At 43.1% G+C, this 18,129-nt stretch overlaps 1 protein-coding gene across 3 annotated transcripts in view; it reads right to left on the bottom strand.

Moving 5' to 3' along the window:
• The window catches only part of LOC137414258 (uncharacterized), a 201,566-nt gene that overhangs the window by 45,552 nt on the left and 137,885 nt on the right, over positions 1-18,129 (bottom strand). For 2 of the 3 annotated variants that reach the window (XM_078771595.1, XM_078771594.1), the window contains 2 exons: positions 13,380-13,981; positions 2,055-9,214 (listed from right to left, as the gene is read on the bottom strand). In XM_078771595.1, the coding sequence (XP_078627721.1) occupies positions 8,617-9,214; positions 13,380-13,981 (1,200 nt within the window). In that variant the 3' untranslated portion in view covers positions 2,055-8,616. Of the gene's footprint in view, positions 1-2,054; positions 9,215-13,379; positions 13,982-18,129 lie in introns of those variants that run through there. The other variant, XM_078771596.1, reaches the window with a different exon arrangement.

Genomic DNA, 18,129 nt, shown 5'->3' with positions numbered 1-18,129 from the left:
AGTTAAAATAAAATCTTCAGCTGCCTTCACATCCGCCTCGCCAAGTCGACAACACGCACACCTCGCTCATGTTTTTCGACGATTGCGTGTTTTATATCCAAGCACATCATCCTCTTCTTCTTCTCAGTACTGCCCTTGGCACTCAATTTCTTAGGACCCATGGTTAAAACTAAGAAATTTTCAAAAATAACCAAAATGCAAAAACAAAACAGCAGCTATATACGGCAGAGATGCTTGCACGGCAAGATAACCACGTGACCGGAACCCACCTGGTGGCGGGTGGCGTAAGCTCCAAAATAACCAAAATGCGAAAACAAAACAGCAGCTATATACGGCAGAGATGCTTGCACGGCAAGATAACCACGTGACCGGAACCCACCTGGTGGCGGGTGGCGTAAGCTCGTAACTCAGATCTCGGCTCGCATCTCAAAGCAATAAACCGCCCGAGCGACGGCTCATATCTCGGAAAACTCGTAAGTTGGTGCACTCGTAAGTCAAGGTTTCACTGTACATGTGTGTATATATATATATATATATATATATATATATATATATATATATATATATATATATATATATGTATATATATATATATATATATATATATATATATATATATATATATATATATATATATATATATATATATGTATGTATATATATATATATATATATATATATATATACTGTATATATATATATATATATATATATATATATATATATATATATATATATATATATATATATATATATATATATATATATATACACACACAGTGCGTATCAAAAAAAAGGTAATCCGAATTCAAGGGGTTAATATGCAAAGGTTATTTATTTTGACAATTTACATGTGGTTTACTAATTAAGAGGAGATCCTCAGCTTTCCATTGATACCTTCCATGCATCATTGCTGTCACACATGACCGTGTACATGTTCATTGAAAATGACAAGTTCAAATCGCATTTTTACAAGTTTGGCTAATTGGTGCAAGTCAGGATAATTGGTGCAAAATGGATGTCAGATGTGAACTTTTCTCAGGAATGATTGGCCTTTATGCACCCACACCTTCAACATGTCCACCTCCCCTTTCAACACAAAGCTCACAGCGGCGGAGCATGCCCTGAACTGCTCGTCTCACCATAGCCGGGTCATTGCGCAAAGCATCCACTTCATGTCGAATACGGCCCTGCAATTCGTCAAGATCACAGGGAGGAGTTACGAACACCTTGTTCTTTAAATGTCCCCAAAGGAAATAATCACATGGTGTGAGGTCAGGTGATCTTGGCGGCCATTCCACTGCATGGTTGAGGGCGATGACTCGGTCTCCAAAGAGTTCCCTCAGTCGATCTCGGACAGCGATAAGACGATGTGCTGGGGCGCCGTCTTGGGCACACCAGAGATATCTGAAGACACCACGAACCTGTTGCTCAAAGTTCTCCTCCAGCTGCAGTAAAACTTCATCATTGATCATCTGCAGATACCTGCTACCATTGACATTCCTTTGAAAGAAAAATGGTCCGATCACCTAAACACTTCCAAAAAGTCTCAACAAAACAGTCCACTTTTGTCGATTCATGTTGGTGTCAAAATTAAATTTCGGGGGTTGTCCTGTCGGTGCATATTCAAGAACATTATGGGTATTGACCTTGCCGTCCATGGCGAAAGCAGCTTCGTCGCCGATAACGAGATACCACAAGAAATTGACATCTGCTTCGCAACGTGCTATCAACCATCTGGCAAGCACCAGCCTCCTGGCAAAATCCCCTGGCGTAAGTTGATGTCAGATGTGAATCCGATATGGATGTTGGTGGAGGTCCAGTCTTGTGATTCGGTTGAATGTTGCCAAAGGCAATCCCGTCCCATTTCGTCTTGCGCTGGTATCCCTCGGATGCTCTAAAACTTGGTGCCTTACTGCTGCAATGTTCATTTCCGATCGCCCAGTGCGCCTCCTACCAGAATTCTCCTTGTTGCAGTTGAGGCTTGTGCCTCAACTGCAACAACTGCAACAACAACATGAGAAGAGAAACATAATGTTGCAGTTGAGGCTCTTGGTATTTTCTAACATTCACCCAGATGGTTTTGGCTGCTGGAGGCTCCCGTTCTGGGAACTTTCCCTGAACGCATCATGAGTTCGCTGCAAACTTCCAGTTTGGTGAAAGATTGTAACCACGAAGGTCTGCTGTTCCGTCGTAAATTGAACCATCTTTTCAATGACTCAGACTGTCTCTAAACCCATACACTGTAGGCCCATCTTAAATACCCATCTTAAACAAAGGATGACGCAACTGACGATTACCAGACCAGCTTAACAATTTTACATAATCAACTTGGCAGTCGACAAGTGATGCGTCCATTTAAAACTGTCTTGCACCGATTAGCCAAACTTGTAAACATGTGATTTGAACTTGTCATTTTCAATGAACATGTACTCGGTCATGTGTGACAGCAATGATGCATGAAAGGCATCAATGGAAAGCTGAGGATCTCCTCATAATTGGTAAACCATATGTAAATTGTCAAATTAAATAACCTTTGCATATTAACCCCTTGAATTCGGATTACCTTTTTTTTGATATGCACTGTATATATATACACACACACACACATCCACTACCGGTCAAAAGTTTTGGAACACCTCAATTTTCCAGTTTTTATTGAAATTTATGCAGTTTAATGTCTCAATGTACTCTGAAATTAAGCATAGAACAAATAAACAATTGGAGATAAAAAAAGAAATCATAGAATTATTTTGTTTAACAAAATTTAATTAAAATTTTTGACTCAGCAAAGTAGCCACCTTTTGCAGATATAACCGCCGAACACACTCGTGGCATTGTTTCTACATTGGAAATCAAATATTGTTCGGGAAGTTCTTCCCAACACTGTTGCAGAAGTTCCCACAAATGTGTTGCACTTGTAGGTTGTTTTGCTTTCACCCTTCTGTCCAGTTCATCCCAAACCAGATCGATGGGGTTTAAGTCTGGAGACTGTGCTGGCCATTCCATGATTTGAAGCCTACCGTCTTGTTAGACTTTTCCTCGAAGGTAGTTTTGACATAGCCTGGAGGTGTGTTTAGGGTCATTATCTTGCTGTAGGATTAACCCCTGTCCAACTAGGTGTATACCAGAGGTATTGCATGGCGCTGCAAAATGCTGTGGTAGCCTTTTTGGATCAGGGTGCCAGTCACTCTGTACAAGTCGCCGACTCTGGATCTAGCAAAAGAGTCCCAGACCATCCCGCTTCCTCCTCCATGTTTGACAATTGGTGTCACACACTGAGGAACCATTCTTTCGCCTACTTGACGGCGTACAAAAACCCTGCGTGATGAACTAAAGATTTCAAATTTTGATTCATCGGTCCATAAGACCTTCTTGCAGTCTTCAGTAGTCCACTGGCGGTGCTTCATGGCCCAGGCAAGCCTCTTTTTCTTATTTTGCCATCTTAGCAATGGCTTTCTTACCGCCACTCGACCTGTCAAACCTGCAGCCTGAAGTCTTCTCTTCACAGTTGAAACTGAGACTTACTTACTTCGACCAGTGTTAAGCTGTGCTTGAAGCTGTTGTCCTGTGAGCCGCCGATCACGCAAGCTGTTGACTCTCAGAAACTTGTCTTCTGATTCTCTTGTGGCCTTGGGTCTGCCAGACCTCTTCCAGTAAGAGTTTCCTCCAGTTTCCAATATACTACTTCCTGCAGTGCAATATAGTCCAAATAATGCTTCAGAGGGTGTAATAACAGTCTGTTCCAATACTGCTTTTATACAGTCAGGGGGTTTGTAATCAAGTAATCAGCAGAGGTTGGGACACCTGTAGGAATTGTTTGCATCAACTTTGAAGGCTTAATTTACTTACATTGCTGCAGAACAGCTGTAAGTTGTTAACGCATTACTTGTTCCCTGATGAAGGCCTTTTTTTTAACAATATAACTGTGCAATTTACATTATTTCCCCGTTTTTGCTAACCTAAACTTTTTTTTCAACCTCAAGCAGTTTACTGCTTACCTTTGTACCATTTCAGGTTATTCACTGGACATTAAACTGCATAAATTTCAATAAAAAACGGAAAAATTGAGGTGTTCGAAAACTTTTGACCGGAAGTGTACATATATATAGTGTTGCCCAAATAAAAGAGAGAATTATAATACCCTCTGCCACCACCATCAGATGGCACTACGCAGTACACATTACATGAATAATTTATACCTCCTCCCCCTCCCCCCTCTGACCTCCCACACCTCCGCGTGAGGCCACAGATACATGGCTTATGTTACTACCTACACAGAGGTGTATTTTGTACCCTGAGTTTGGAGTTGGTAATTGAAAAGATGTGACTATGTATGGAACACATACAAACAGAGAGAGAGAGAGACAGAGACAGAGAGAGGGAGAGAGAGAGAGACAAAGAGAGATTTTTGCCTTGTATCGGTATGGATGTAACTAATGATGGCAGCAGCAGAATAAATTCCAAAGTGTACAGAAACATTTTGTCTGTCTATTGTTACATATTTATGTGAATGTATGTGAATTACTATTCCGGGCTTTGCTTATCAATGTGTAGTCGATTAAAGGTTGTTGTGATTAAAGGGTCAGGAGCCCTTCTGAGAAAAAGGAGACCGGAAACGGAAGAAGAAAAGACACGAGGTCCTGGAGACGCGACGATTCTTCTTCTTCCTCACCAAGCTCGGACGCGAGCGGTATCGATTGAGCAACGTAAGAGAATCGGCGTTTCAAAGCCCGTCTGGCGAGAGGAGTTACCGGGACGTGTAACTACCCTTTGACACGTCAAGTCACTGTGGGTTCGTGCACGGAACCAAGCAGCTGGCACAGTTCGCCTCGCCGTCTACAAGGCCGCGTACGGGTCGCACCTTGGGCCGCGCGCGCTGGGCAAGCCGCGTGTTGCTTTGCCTGCTTTACATTACCCGCTTTGCTTGGCCAGGAGGTGCGCGCTGCAGCCGTTGTTCCCGGTACGGGACGTGCCCGGTGAAAGCACGTCAGGAAGGGTCCGTTCAACCGCCCACGTGCGGAGATCGAACTACAGGAGTACGGAGACATTGTGAGAGACATTGACCATGGAGGGAGTCGGGAGTGGGGCTCACGTGAGGAATGTATAAGATGGCCATCTTAGAGTTAATGTAGATGAGTTTACATCTTTGTACTATTGATTGCTGATTGTTGATGGTTGATTGCTCGGGGAATATATCCTTGATTATTCCGGATCCTTGGTGTGGGGTTTTTTCTTGGTTGGAATTCATATTGATTGCGTTACGAAAGCGCATACATAATAAATCTTTCTGGCGGAGTTCCTCTCACGGTCCGGGGGTCACCAAGACCAGGTAGTCACCGGGAGGACCACGTAACACTATGTAAAAGAAAATTCCTCCAAACTCATTATGCGGCGTTTCACCATGCGGCAACACAATGACCCAAAACACCCTGCCAACACAACCAAGGAGCTAATCAGGGAAAAAGTGGAAGGTTTTAGATTGGACAAGTCAATGTCCTGATTTAAACCCAATGGTGAATTTCACTTGCTGAAGAGACTAAAGTCAGAATCTCCCAAAACAAACAGCAACTGAAAATGGCTGCAGTAAAAGTTTGGCAATGCGTCTCAAAGGAAGATACCAAAAGTTTGGTGATGCTGATGGGTCACATGCTCGATACAGTTATTACATGCAAGGGATATATAACCAAATACTAACTTTTATCCGACTTTAACTAATTTTAAGTTCATCTGTTCCAATATTTATACTTACCTATGTAGGGACTGGACTATAAAGTGCTATGGTTCTACAATGGTAAAACATATACAATAGAAATACCAAGGAATAAAAGCCGACCTTCTGAACTCTCGCCTCGTGTTCATCTTCTGGTCTCAAATCCAAATTTCTCGAATGAACCTTATTTAGCAATAATAACAAATTTGACATAACTGTTCCAATACTTATGGAGGGCACTGTAAATGCTAATAAACTAGACTGGATTGAGAAGGCCTCCCTAACTTGTATACCAACCATCACCAATGTGTATATATTCCCCCATCATAAGGCAATTGCAATGTTTGAATGTATGTTTGGTGGCAAATCTAGAGTGCTAATCAATTACTATCAACTGCCAAATCAGTAATCAGCTTATAATGGTTGCAAAAGACTGACACATCTTTTATAAAAGAGTGGTTGCCCAGAGATGCCCTAAATATGACTTAGCGAAGCAGCTATGGTGGAATACTTTACACATCAAGGATGAAATCAGAGGATTTAAAGTTCGGTTCATACATAACGAACAGCAACAATAGCAGGTGCGTCAAGGTTCCATATTCGGATCACACATTGGAAGCTTTGTTTAAGTGCAACTTGGAACACGTGAAATATTCACTGGCATTCCCTTGAGGTTGAGGAAGATCTCTCCCTCAAGTCAGGGTTGGGGCTTATTGATGAGTCCATCGATGGACAAGACTCTCTGACAGATGCCACAGACCTGGTGGTTCGGTGAAGGGTGTTGTGTTGTTATTTGTCTCGTTCCCTTTCCTTTCTGCTGTTTCCCTCAAAGTGGTATCTGCCTTCTCTCATCAGATATCGCCATGTGGGCGTGTCCTGTCCTTGCTCCTCCCAGTTCATGTGTTTGCTTTCAGGGTGTCCTTGGAGCATTTCCTCCAGACTACATTGGGCATAAGTATGCAATGTCCATTCCACCGCAGCAGACATTGAATAATCACTGCTTCAACACCAATAGCGCTGGTATCAGTGATGACACTGGCATTTGTTTGGCAATCCTCCCTTTGGATTTCAAGGATCTTCCAGAAATAGCGCTGGTGATGAGGTTCTAGGCTTTTCAGGTGGTTCTCATAGGTCACCCAGGTTTCACAGCCATACAACAAAGTGGGGCCTTGTGTATGAGGAGCTTCCAGTAGGGTCCTGATGTCAGGGTTGTTGAACGTGCGATTATGTCAGTTTTCCAAAAGCAGAATTAGCACATAGGATCCGACGCTGGATCTCCTCATCGATGAAGGCTTTCTGTGAAAGATGGCTGCCAAGGATTGCAAAGTGTTCAATATTCTCAGCCTGGTATTGGCTTAGCGGTTAGGGTGCTGGCTTGGGATCCTCGGATCCTGGGTTCGAATCCCGGTCAATCGCTGAATTAACACCAGGGGGGTTGACTCAGCCTGTCATCCTTCTGAGGTCGGCAAATTGAGTACCAGTTCACTGGTAATTCCCTGTGTGTCGCAAGAGGCGACCAACAGGGTTGATGGCAGGAAGGGCATCCGGCCATAAAACATTGCTTCAAAAAAGGGACCAAGGTGCCCAAAAAAAAGGCCAACCCCTGCTCTGTGGGGAGGCCATAATAGGCAGTTCTTCTTCTTTCTTCTTCCTTCGTATTAATGGTGATCTTTGGTGGGGTAGTCTGTTGGCACGAAGTAGGATGGTGAAGTACTTTTTGTTTTTTTCAACGCCGAGGGACCGGCCCAGGCGATCATGCTATGCTTGAGAGAAGCAAGGGCAGTAAGGGTCGTTTGTCGGTCTTCTTCATTGTGTGCAACGACAACACGGTCGTCGATGTATTGGGGTTCCATAATTGAGGTTAATACAACTCGTGTTTTCCAAGCACGCAAGTGGGAGAGGTTGAAGAGGTTCCCGTCCACATCGATGCTGATGCCATTGGACAGTCTGTCACACATGAGCAACTTAATGATTGAAAGAAAGATGCAATTGAGAGATGCAGCACTCACACCCCTGCTTGACACCAGTTCGGACGACGAACAGTTCCGTCTCGGAGCCATTACATAGGATGGTGGCAGTGAACCGGTCACTCAGGGTCCAGATGTTTTGTTACATTCATCTGCTTTATAGCCCATTGGACCTCCTAAGAGGTCGATGGCTCATGGCCTGGCAAGGCCTTCCCTCACTGGATGTGGTATGTACTCAATAGTTGTCAGATTTGAGGACAAAGCTTGCCACGAGGTGCATTCAAGGCCTAACTGCAGGAACTCGTCTCCTACCTTGTTTTGTTTTGAGTAGCTTTGGGGATGAAAGTATGGACGGACGGATGGGTGTGTATGTGCCCACACGCTTCTTCCTCCACTCAGGAGTGCAGTGCTATCACTTTGAGTGGTATGTTGCGTTTACAATTCATCAGCCTAAACAGCACTATCCAGGACCAGTGTCCATGTGAAGTTACAAACATCCAAATGACCATTGCACAGTCCCTTTTGGGTGGTGATCTGTGGTAAGGTCTTTCTCACCACCTATTACCCTCCTAAAGAGATAAAATCAATTTTTTTACTACAATGTACAAATATAAACATTCAATGCATTAATATCTCCTAATTTTTCTTCAGTAGTTTGAACTCATTTGAAACGATGAAATTTTACACCTCGCACCCTCATAACCTGTGCTTTTATACAAAACAAATGAGTTCATCAGTCACGTGATCAGGCATTCCACGACACACACACATGTACTCATAAGCAAAGCGGAACCAGATAATAGAATCGATGCCGCACATGAGGTATTTCTTCCAAACCGGAGTTCTCACACCCATAAAAGCTGTGCTCGACTACTCCATACATAAAAAACATCACTCGCGGCTCAGTCGCGCCAATTAATTACACAACAACATTTATCAATTATTTTCAACATCGACAATCTCGTCTGGCCTGTCGTGGGTTCTCTGGTGAGTGCGACGATGACGAGCGAGTGAGCTGGCATGTCCGAAGGCCCTGTAGCACTCCACGCAAACGAACGGTTTCTCGCCCGAGTGAGTTCTTTGGTGGCGCGTCAGTTCCGACCTCTCTTTCATTTTCTTCCCACAATGTGGACACTCGTAAATACGGCGTTCCTTCTTCTGCCCGGCTCCGCTCTCCCTCAGCGTTGCCCGCTCATGGGCGCGCAAATGCGCTTCATAAGCTCCGCGGCGAGCAAACTTTCTGTCGCACTCGGCACACTCAAATCTAGGACGCGAATGCGTTTGGATGTGTCTCCGCAAGTTGTCTTTCTGCACGAATCGTCGTCCACACTCAGTGCACTCAAACGGCCTTTCCCCCGTGTGAGTGCGTAGATGAAGGGCAAGTTTCCCCCTCTTGCTCCAGCTTTTCCCACATTCCATACATCGATAAGGAGCATCTCCAGAATGTGATCGTGTGTGCAGAGAGAGGTATGCTCTCTGGCTGAAAGTTTTCCCACATTCCGTGCACTCGTAGGGTTTTTCACCTGTGTGAGAGCTGTAGAAAAAGGGGGTAAATATATATATATATATATATATATATACATATATATATAGGCAATAAGATAATAATTTTAGGGAAAAGGGTTCAATGTGTCACCAGGAAAACTGAATACAAACAGTTTAGCAAAAAGAATACATCAGCACTTCAACGTGGGATTATACACTAGGATTGCTTAGATTTTGTTTGGTTTCTGTAAAACATCAACAAGTCAGAGGAGACGATAACCAACGAGGACGAGGATAAACAAGTAAAAGTACAAACACTGAAATGTGCAACAATAGTTTGCTTACATACTGTTGTACCAAACAAGACACATTGCCTTCACCATTGTTACCCTCGCCAGAGGAGACGGTATTGCATTTGAGTCCATTTGTTACTTGGCAAAATAATTTTAAAAAAATTGCAAGTATGTTGATCACTCCGGTTTGTGTGTTTTTTGTTTGTCTGTCCGCTCACTTATACTTGCCTACAGGTCACAATTTTAAACCGATCTTCAGGAAACTTCACGAGATTTTCATGCGATTGACTTGAAATTTAAATAGGATTTTCATATCAGTGAACTGAATTCAACCAACAACTATTTTTGAGATCAGCATAGGCCAAAAGGTCAACATAGGGCAAAAGTCAACCACTTTTTTTCAAATTTATAAAATCCTCAATTTTCATGCGATTGACTTGAAATGTGAAAAGGATTTACAGATCGGCTAACTGAATTCAACCACCAACTATTTTTGAGATCAGCATAGGCCAAAATGTCAACATAGGCCAAAAGTCAACAACAATTTCAAATTTCTAAAATCCTCAATTTTCATCCGATTGACTTGAAATGTGAATAGGATTTTCATATCAGCGAACTGAATTCAACCACTAATTATTTTTGAGGTCAAAATAATGCTCCACTGAGTGCCATTCTACTTTGTTCTGTTTTGCCAAGTGTCGCTCTATGAGTGATTTTTAATCTGTCTGTTTGTCTGTCTGTTTGTTTGTCCGCACAGAATAAATATGATGTCCTCTGCAACCGTTGGTCCGATTGACAGGAAATTTTCACCATAGGTGCAACTCCACCTGTATAATTTTTATGATAATTATGACGTCATAGGTCACGTGGTTCGGCCGCCATCTTGGAAAAACCGAAAAACTTTGCACCTCTATATCTCCGAAAGCACTGCACAGAAATAATTGAGACATGGCTCATTGTAAAGAACTCTCCATGGGGAATAACATCTGTTAATTATGGTGTCATATGTGCCTCTATTATGACATCATAATTTGACAAGTACAAAACTTCATTCGATCAAGATGAAATGTCTTGAGCATAATCTCGGAATAAATTAGTGGATAAAAAAAATATTGATGACGGCATCGGTCACGTGGTTCGGCCGCCATATTTGTTTTTACACAAAAGCCTTAAAAACCAGTGAAAATACATCCTGGCGAGGGTTTGCAATCTCTGATTGCTCTTTCTCATTTACTCTTGCGTTTACCGACATCCGAGTTCAAGGCCTTCACAACATTGCATCCATCATATGTTGCGTGCTCAAAACCTTGATGTCTTAAAGCCCAATTGAACCCAGAGTTTTGAAGAAAATCCATGAGTAGAAAAATACCTCTCTAATTTTGCTTTGTATGTCACTGTATTTTAAGAAACATTGAACTATAAAGATCGGGAATCCATATACACTGTTCGCCGCCAGAATAAGATCGCGAGAGTGAGATTTTGCGAGAATGACGTCATGGCGTCGGTACAGAAAGCACAATGCCGGAGGGTCAGACGTACGGCCGTGTTCATGAGATACGAAAGTGCAGTAAAAGCTTTTTCAGATCCAGACGTAAGATCCAGAGATCCAGACATTTCCAGTGGATAAATATCCAGACATGAGAGTGATAGCAATGAAGTGGCTCCATAATACAGGAACTGGTGATAATGTTGATAAATGTTCTTTCAGGAGGCACAAAAATCGCTTGCAAAGACCACTTTGAGCCTTGATGTCTTTGAACGGAGCAACAAAGAAAGGCCGATATATAAGGATTCAACATAAAAAAATAAAACATTGGTAGAAGACGTGTACCAAATCATTTTTCAACATAAAGCTCCGAAAAAATGGAACAATACCTGTTCTACAAAATGTCATCCATGAACTTGCCCGATCTCTTCCACATCAAGAAATCAATGAATGGAGTAATCAACATGTCCAGGTTCACCATGTGCTCGACGCAAGGAACTCGAGTTAAACAAAAACCGTCCTTTTCTTTCAATTTATCATTTTTCAAATTCCGGTCCTCCTGGTAACACACTCGTTCCCAAGCTATGAGCATTTCTTCACCATACCCGCATTCGCACCTATCTAAGCCTTCGTTACCTACGTTCTCCTCCTTCACCGTCACTGTCCCTTTGCTTTTCCAAAATAGACACAGTTTGAACATTCTTTAGCTCTGCTTCACTGCATTCTGGTCCAAAAGAATATGGTTCTTTTCCAGCAGAAAAATCCATGGTTATGGTGAGGCGTGTTCCAACATGGCGGCTCAAGAGCAGTCTCCTGGTGCTGTGACGTCACTTCCACAAGCACTTCCGCCACGTATGGTGCTGTGCAGTATTTCTCAGAAACGTACTCTTTTTGTTGATACACTACATGACCAAAAGGATGCGGACTCCGCTTCTAATTAGTGGATTCAGCTGTTTCAGCCACACCCATTGCTGACAGGAATATATAATCAAGCACACAGCCATGCAATCTCCACAGACAAACATTGGCAGTTGAATGGGCCGTACTGAAGATCTCAGTGACTTTCAACGTGGCACCGTCATACGATGCCACCTTTCCAACAAGTCAGTTCGTCAAATTCCCGCCCTGCTTGAAATGCCCCGGTCAACTGTAAGTGCTGTTATTGTGAAGTGGAAACGTCTAGGAGCAACAACAGCTCAGCCGCGAAGTGGTAGGCCACACAAGCTCACAGAACGGGACTGCCGAGTGCTGAAGCGCATAGCGCGTAAAAAATCGTCTGTCCTCGGTTGCAACACTCACTACCACCGAGTTCCAAACTGCCTCTGGAAGCAACGTCAGCACAACAGCTGTTCGCCGGGAGCTTCATGAAATGGGTTTCCATGGCTGAGCAGCCGCACACAGGCCTAAGATCACCATGCGCAATGCAAGTGTCAGCTGGAGTGGTGTAAAGCTCACCGCCATTGGAATCTGGAGCAGTGGAAACGCGTTTTCTGGAGTGATGAATCACGCTTCATCATCTGGCAGTCCGACGGATGAATCTGGGCTTGGTGGATGCCAGGAGAACGCTACCTGCTCAAATTCATAGTGCCAACTGTAAAGTTTGTTTGAATAATGGTCTGGGGCTATTTTTCATGGTTCGGGCTCGGCCCCTTAGTGCCAGTGAAGGGAAATCTTAACGCTACAGTATACAATGACATTCTAGACGATTGTGTGCTTCAAACTTTGTGGCAACAGTTTGGGGAAAGCCCTTTCCTGTTTCAGCATGACAATGCCCCCGTGAACAAAGCGGTCCATACAGAAATGGTTTGTCGAGATCGGTGTGGAAGAACTTGACTGGCCTGCCACAAAGCCCTGACTTCAACCCCATTGAACATCTTTGGGATGAATTGGAATGCCAACTGCGAGCCAGGCCTAATCACCCAACATCAGTGCCCGACCTCCCGAATGCTCTTGTGGCCGAATGGAAGCAAATCCCCACAGCAAAGTTCTAACATCTAGTGTAAAGCCTTCCCAGAAGAGTGGAGGCTGTTATGCAGCAAAGGGGGACCAATTCCATATTAATGCCCATGATTTTGGAATGAGATGTTCGATGTTCGGGTGTCCACACACTTTTGGTTACGTAGTGTATTTCTGCTCCACTCGGCACATTGCTGAAAAGCTTCTGTGCATGTTTTGATAAAATATATTGAAATATCCGATCAAATTAAGTATTTATTGCTGGGTTTAATTGAGCTTCAAGAGACTGAATGCAAACACTGAATATGAATGAATATGAATCTCGATGTGCAAACAATAAGCAAACAAACAAAACAAACAAACAAATTAATGCAAACACTGTTATTAAATATATCAATAGGAGCCTCCACAAAAACATTTCAGAATAGAAGTTTTAAACGATAATTAGGACTCAAATTGATAATCTGAGTAAGTCTTACCGCAAATGCTGCGACAAAGAGAACTGCTGTCCGTAGGCTTTTCCACAGAGTGCACACACATAAGGTCTTTCTCCCGAGTGGCTTCGTAGGTGCCTAACGAGAATGTTTTTGTGACCGTAGGATTTCCCGCATGCACCACACACAAAAGGCCTTTCCCCGGTGTGGCTTCGGGAATGCTGAGCTAGGTGGGAACGCTGCCGGAAGGATCGCCCGCAATCCGTACAAACAAACGGTTTCTCTCCTGTGTGCGTGCGGTAATGCTTTACTAGGTTGGTCATCGAGTGGAAGCTTTTCCCACAATCCTTGCACACGAAGCCCTTTTCACCCGTGTGCACTTTCTCGTGACAAACAAGGCTGGCGAGGTCTTCAAAGCTCTCCCCACAGGCTCCGCAGACAAACTCGGTTGTGCCGAGGCGCCCAAAGTAATCGTTGCTGCTTCCAAAATAATCCTTGTTGCCCGAGCTACTTGTGGCAGCAGAAGCCCTGGAAGAAGCATGCTCATGAATGGTAACAAGGAGAGGGTGAGACGGTGAAGGGTCTGGGTCCGACAAAGAAAGAGGAATGCGTGGACGTGGAGAGGGGCGCAGGCGCAAAGGACGGGCCTGGAAGAAAAGGAAGAAAATAAATTGATTATAACGTTGAGCTTTCTTATTATAACTTTGATATAACTATGTCGTAACACTTTCCACACGTGTTTTAATGAGGCTAAGACTTTTCCTCAAAATAAACCTCAACACTTAAATGTCTCATAATATACTAAACATTTCCTTGTAATAAACTTGAATGACAAACAAACAAAACACTTGAATGCACATTATAAATACATGTCACAAAAGCCTTTGGTTCTTTTATCGATCCATCGTTGTCCAAATGACAGACGGGTGCTGTCCAGAGTGGTGTCTAAAAGGCAAAGCACAAACGGTGCACGGAGCACTTCAGAACGGTCCTGTACATAGCAAAATAACTGATAACTTCTTCCCTTTCTCCCAATTTCACTCAGAAAAGTCCCCCCCTCCACAAATTGCTCGCACCTGCGACACAAGTCTGGATGCAGAACTAAACAGAAACCTCTTGAACCCTGGCAATATTTTCACACAGCTTAAAGTGTGACGAAAACAGCACTTAATTGATCTCATGTCGAATCATAGACATACAAGTGTTAACATTGCACTCGACCAATACACTGCCTAACGAGCACTCAAAGGATTGGTGACATATCATTGAGAAACTTTTTCTTATCTATGTGCAACGATGGTTGATGACCAGTTCGTAAAACATTCAATGCCATGGAGGTACGGCATACGTCTCGTAATGGCTGAAATAATGGCAAGTCCATTGTGTAGTTCTTCTCTCGGTAGGTAGTAGTCTTTGTTCTCACTGGCTGGGGGTGGAGTATGTACGCATCCGGGTGTAGCTGTTGCATGTGGAGGCGTATGTGCCCCTACTGGCCGACCTTAGTTGACCGTATCGAGATTGAAGGGCCGAAACGGGATGATGCCGGTCAGTGAGGCACACTTGTGACCAGGTGTGTTTTGATATATATATATATATATATATATATATATATATATATATACATATAGATATATATATATATATATATATATATATATATATATATATATATATATGTATGTATGTATGTATGTATGTATGTATATATATATATATATATATATATATATATAGATATATATATATATATATATATATATATACAGACTTGGCATTTAATATGGAATTTTTTTTTTCTTGACTTGGGTTTACTTTCTGAACTCAGTATATCAATCTGGTGAGTTTCTTTTACACTTCGGTGATGTCTTTGTTGAAAGAACCATGTCACTGATTGTCTTTCGCAGCAAGAAGTCAACAACAGGATTATATCACAGATGGCGTGGCAAAATGTACGGACAGGTGCATTTGATGATTGGCTTCACAGTCGGGCATACAAGGGTTGTTGCGTTCTGTATTCGTGTAAAACAACTGCTGCACGTCTCCAAAAGTTATTGCCGCTTCCTCTGGAGATGGTCCGTCAACTCAACAATGCTGTTTGTCATGGAGTGGTGGCTTTACGAAATTATGGCATGAAACAGCGTGCTATTGCTCGGCAGTATGGCATCACTCAAGGTCAGGTGTCAAAGATCCTGAAACGAAATGCTCAGGGGGGTGTCCCTACTCCAATACCGAGGCCAGGAAGTCCCCGCAGAACCACAAGGAGGGATGATCGCCAGCTGCACCGGTTAGTCCGCAATGGCCGTACCAAGTCAGCTAATCGGCTTAGGGCTGAGTGGCAGCAACTGACAAATGTGCCTGTATCCAGAAGGCTAGTCAACCAACGACTGGTTCAAGCAGGCTATCGTGCCAGGCGTCCCCTGAGAAAGCCACGCCTGACCAGACAACACCGCCAGCGCCGATTGCAGTGGGCCAGAGAGCACCGTCAATGGCAACCAGGACACTGGAATCACGTGATCTTCAGTGACGAGTCTAGATTTCTGGTCTATCGTCAAGATGGCCACGTCCGAGTGCGCAGACAAGTGCATGAAGCCTACAACAAAGATTGTATAGTGCCAAGAGTCCAAGCTGGAGGTGGTGGGGTGACCGTTTGGGCTGCTTTTCATGCAGGGGGCAAAACTGACCTGGTTGTTCTGAATGGAAACCTGAACCAGTTCAAGTACAGGGCCATTCTGGAAGAAACATTGCTTCCATTTGCTCGTGCAGCCTTTCGAGGAAACTTTGTCTTCCAAGATGACAATGCATGGCCTCATCGTGCTCGAATGATCCAACACTTTCTTGCTGACCGTGGTGTAGAGCATATGGAGTGGCCTGCCATGTCCGCGGATATGAATCCGATAGAGAACTTGTGGGCAGAATTAACGCATCAAATCGACCACTTGGACCAGCAGCCGACCTCTGTGCGTGAATTGCAGCAGGCTATTGTCACTGCATGGCAAGCGATTACTGTCCAAACCTTGGTAAATCTCGTGAACAGCATGCCTCAACGTGTATGTGCTCTCCTGAATGCTCGTGGGGGTTACACGAAGTACTGAACTGTAATTTTACTGTTCGTAATCCCAGTCGTAATTTAACTTTTGTTTTTGTTAAAAAAAATTTGGGCTAATGCACAAAATAAAGAGATACTTCTGGAAAACGTACAGAAGTCTAACACAGTACTGTCCATGAATTGAGTTCGATCTCAATTTACATCACTTTCAAGGATAAATTTATTTGTTTCGAAATGTCAAATGTGTTTTTTGTTTCATTTAAAGGTCACATTAACAAAATCGAGAATAATTTCAACAAAATTCCAATGAACTTTTGGTTTTAAGACATCTTGAAAAGTAAGTTCACCCCCACAAAAAAAATATTCCATATTAAATGCCAAGTCTGTATATACATACATACATACATACATATATACAGTCATGTGAAAAAGTAAGTACACCCCATGTAAAGTTTTGACTTTTTCAACATATTTCAACATACAGCTATTTGATCTTCATTTCAACAATATTGACAGATAAAGGTGATATAATATAACAAATATCATGAAACATATACATGTTGTAGTCCATTGTTTAATTTAAATAAACATAAATGCAAATTTCGCATGTGGAAAAAGTAAGTACACCTTTGGCTCTAATAGGTGGTATTGCCCCCCTTTGGCAGAAACAACCTCAAGTAGGCGTTTCTTATAACTGTCTACCAGTCTCTGACATCGACTGGGAGAAATTTTTGCCCACTCCTCCATGCAGAATTATTTGAGCTGTGCCATGTTTGAGGGGTTTCTTGCATGCACAGCTCGTTTCAAATCCGCCCACAACATCTCGATGGGATTTAGATCCGGGCTTTGACTTGGCCATTCCAGAACCCTCCATTTCTTTCTTTTCAGCCATTCCTTGGTGGATTTACTGGTATGTTTAGGGTCATTGTCATGTTGCAAGGTCCACCTTCGGTTGAACTTCAACTTTCTGACAGATGGCCTCACATTATCCTCAAGCACCATCTGGTGCAATGAAGAATTCATCGTGGATTATATGATGGTGATCTGCCCAGGCTCTGATGCAGCAAAGCTGCCCCAAACCATAATATTTCCACCACCATGCTTTACAGTTGGTATCAGGTTCTTGTGGTCAAATGCTGTCTTTGGTTTTCGCCAAACATGTGTTCTGGTACTGTGGCCAAATAGCTCTACCTTTGACTCATCTGTCCAGAGCACATTGTTCCAGAAGTGCTGGTCTTTGCTTCGTGTCCATTGGCAAACTTTAGTCTTGCCATGATGTTCTTTCTGGACAGTAAAGGTTTCCTCCTGGCACACCTCTCATGTAGATCAAATTTGTGCAGCCTCTTTCTAATGGTAGACTCATGCACTTTGACATCAACAGTGGCAAGAGCTACCTGTTGGTCCCATGATGACATTCTGGGGTTCTTAGAGACTTCTTTCAGCATCTTGCGGTCTGCTCTCGGGCTGAACTTGCTGGGGCGGCCTGGCCTGAACAAGTTGGCAGTTGTTTGGAATCTTCTCCACTTGTAGATGATCTTCCGGACAGTTGAATTTATTGATTTAAAATTGTTTGCAGATCTTTTTAAATCCCTTCCCAGGCTCGTAGGCATCTATAACCTTCTTTCTGAAGGCCTCAGAGAGCTCTTTTGATCTAGGCATGGTGACGCTGCACACTTCAACAACAAAGAGCAAACCAAACTAAATGTCTGAGGTGTAAATAAGACAGGTTCCTCCAAGATCCTCTCTAAT

Source organism: Myxine glutinosa, chromosome 2 (genome assembly GCF_964187855.1).
Source record: "Myxine glutinosa chromosome 2, kmMyxGlut1.1, whole genome shotgun sequence".
Lineage (NCBI taxonomy): Eukaryota > Metazoa > Chordata > Myxini > Myxiniformes > Myxinidae > Myxine > Myxine glutinosa.
Note: the sequence above shows the minus strand (reverse complement) of the source record. Positions and strands in the feature narration are given on the sequence as shown.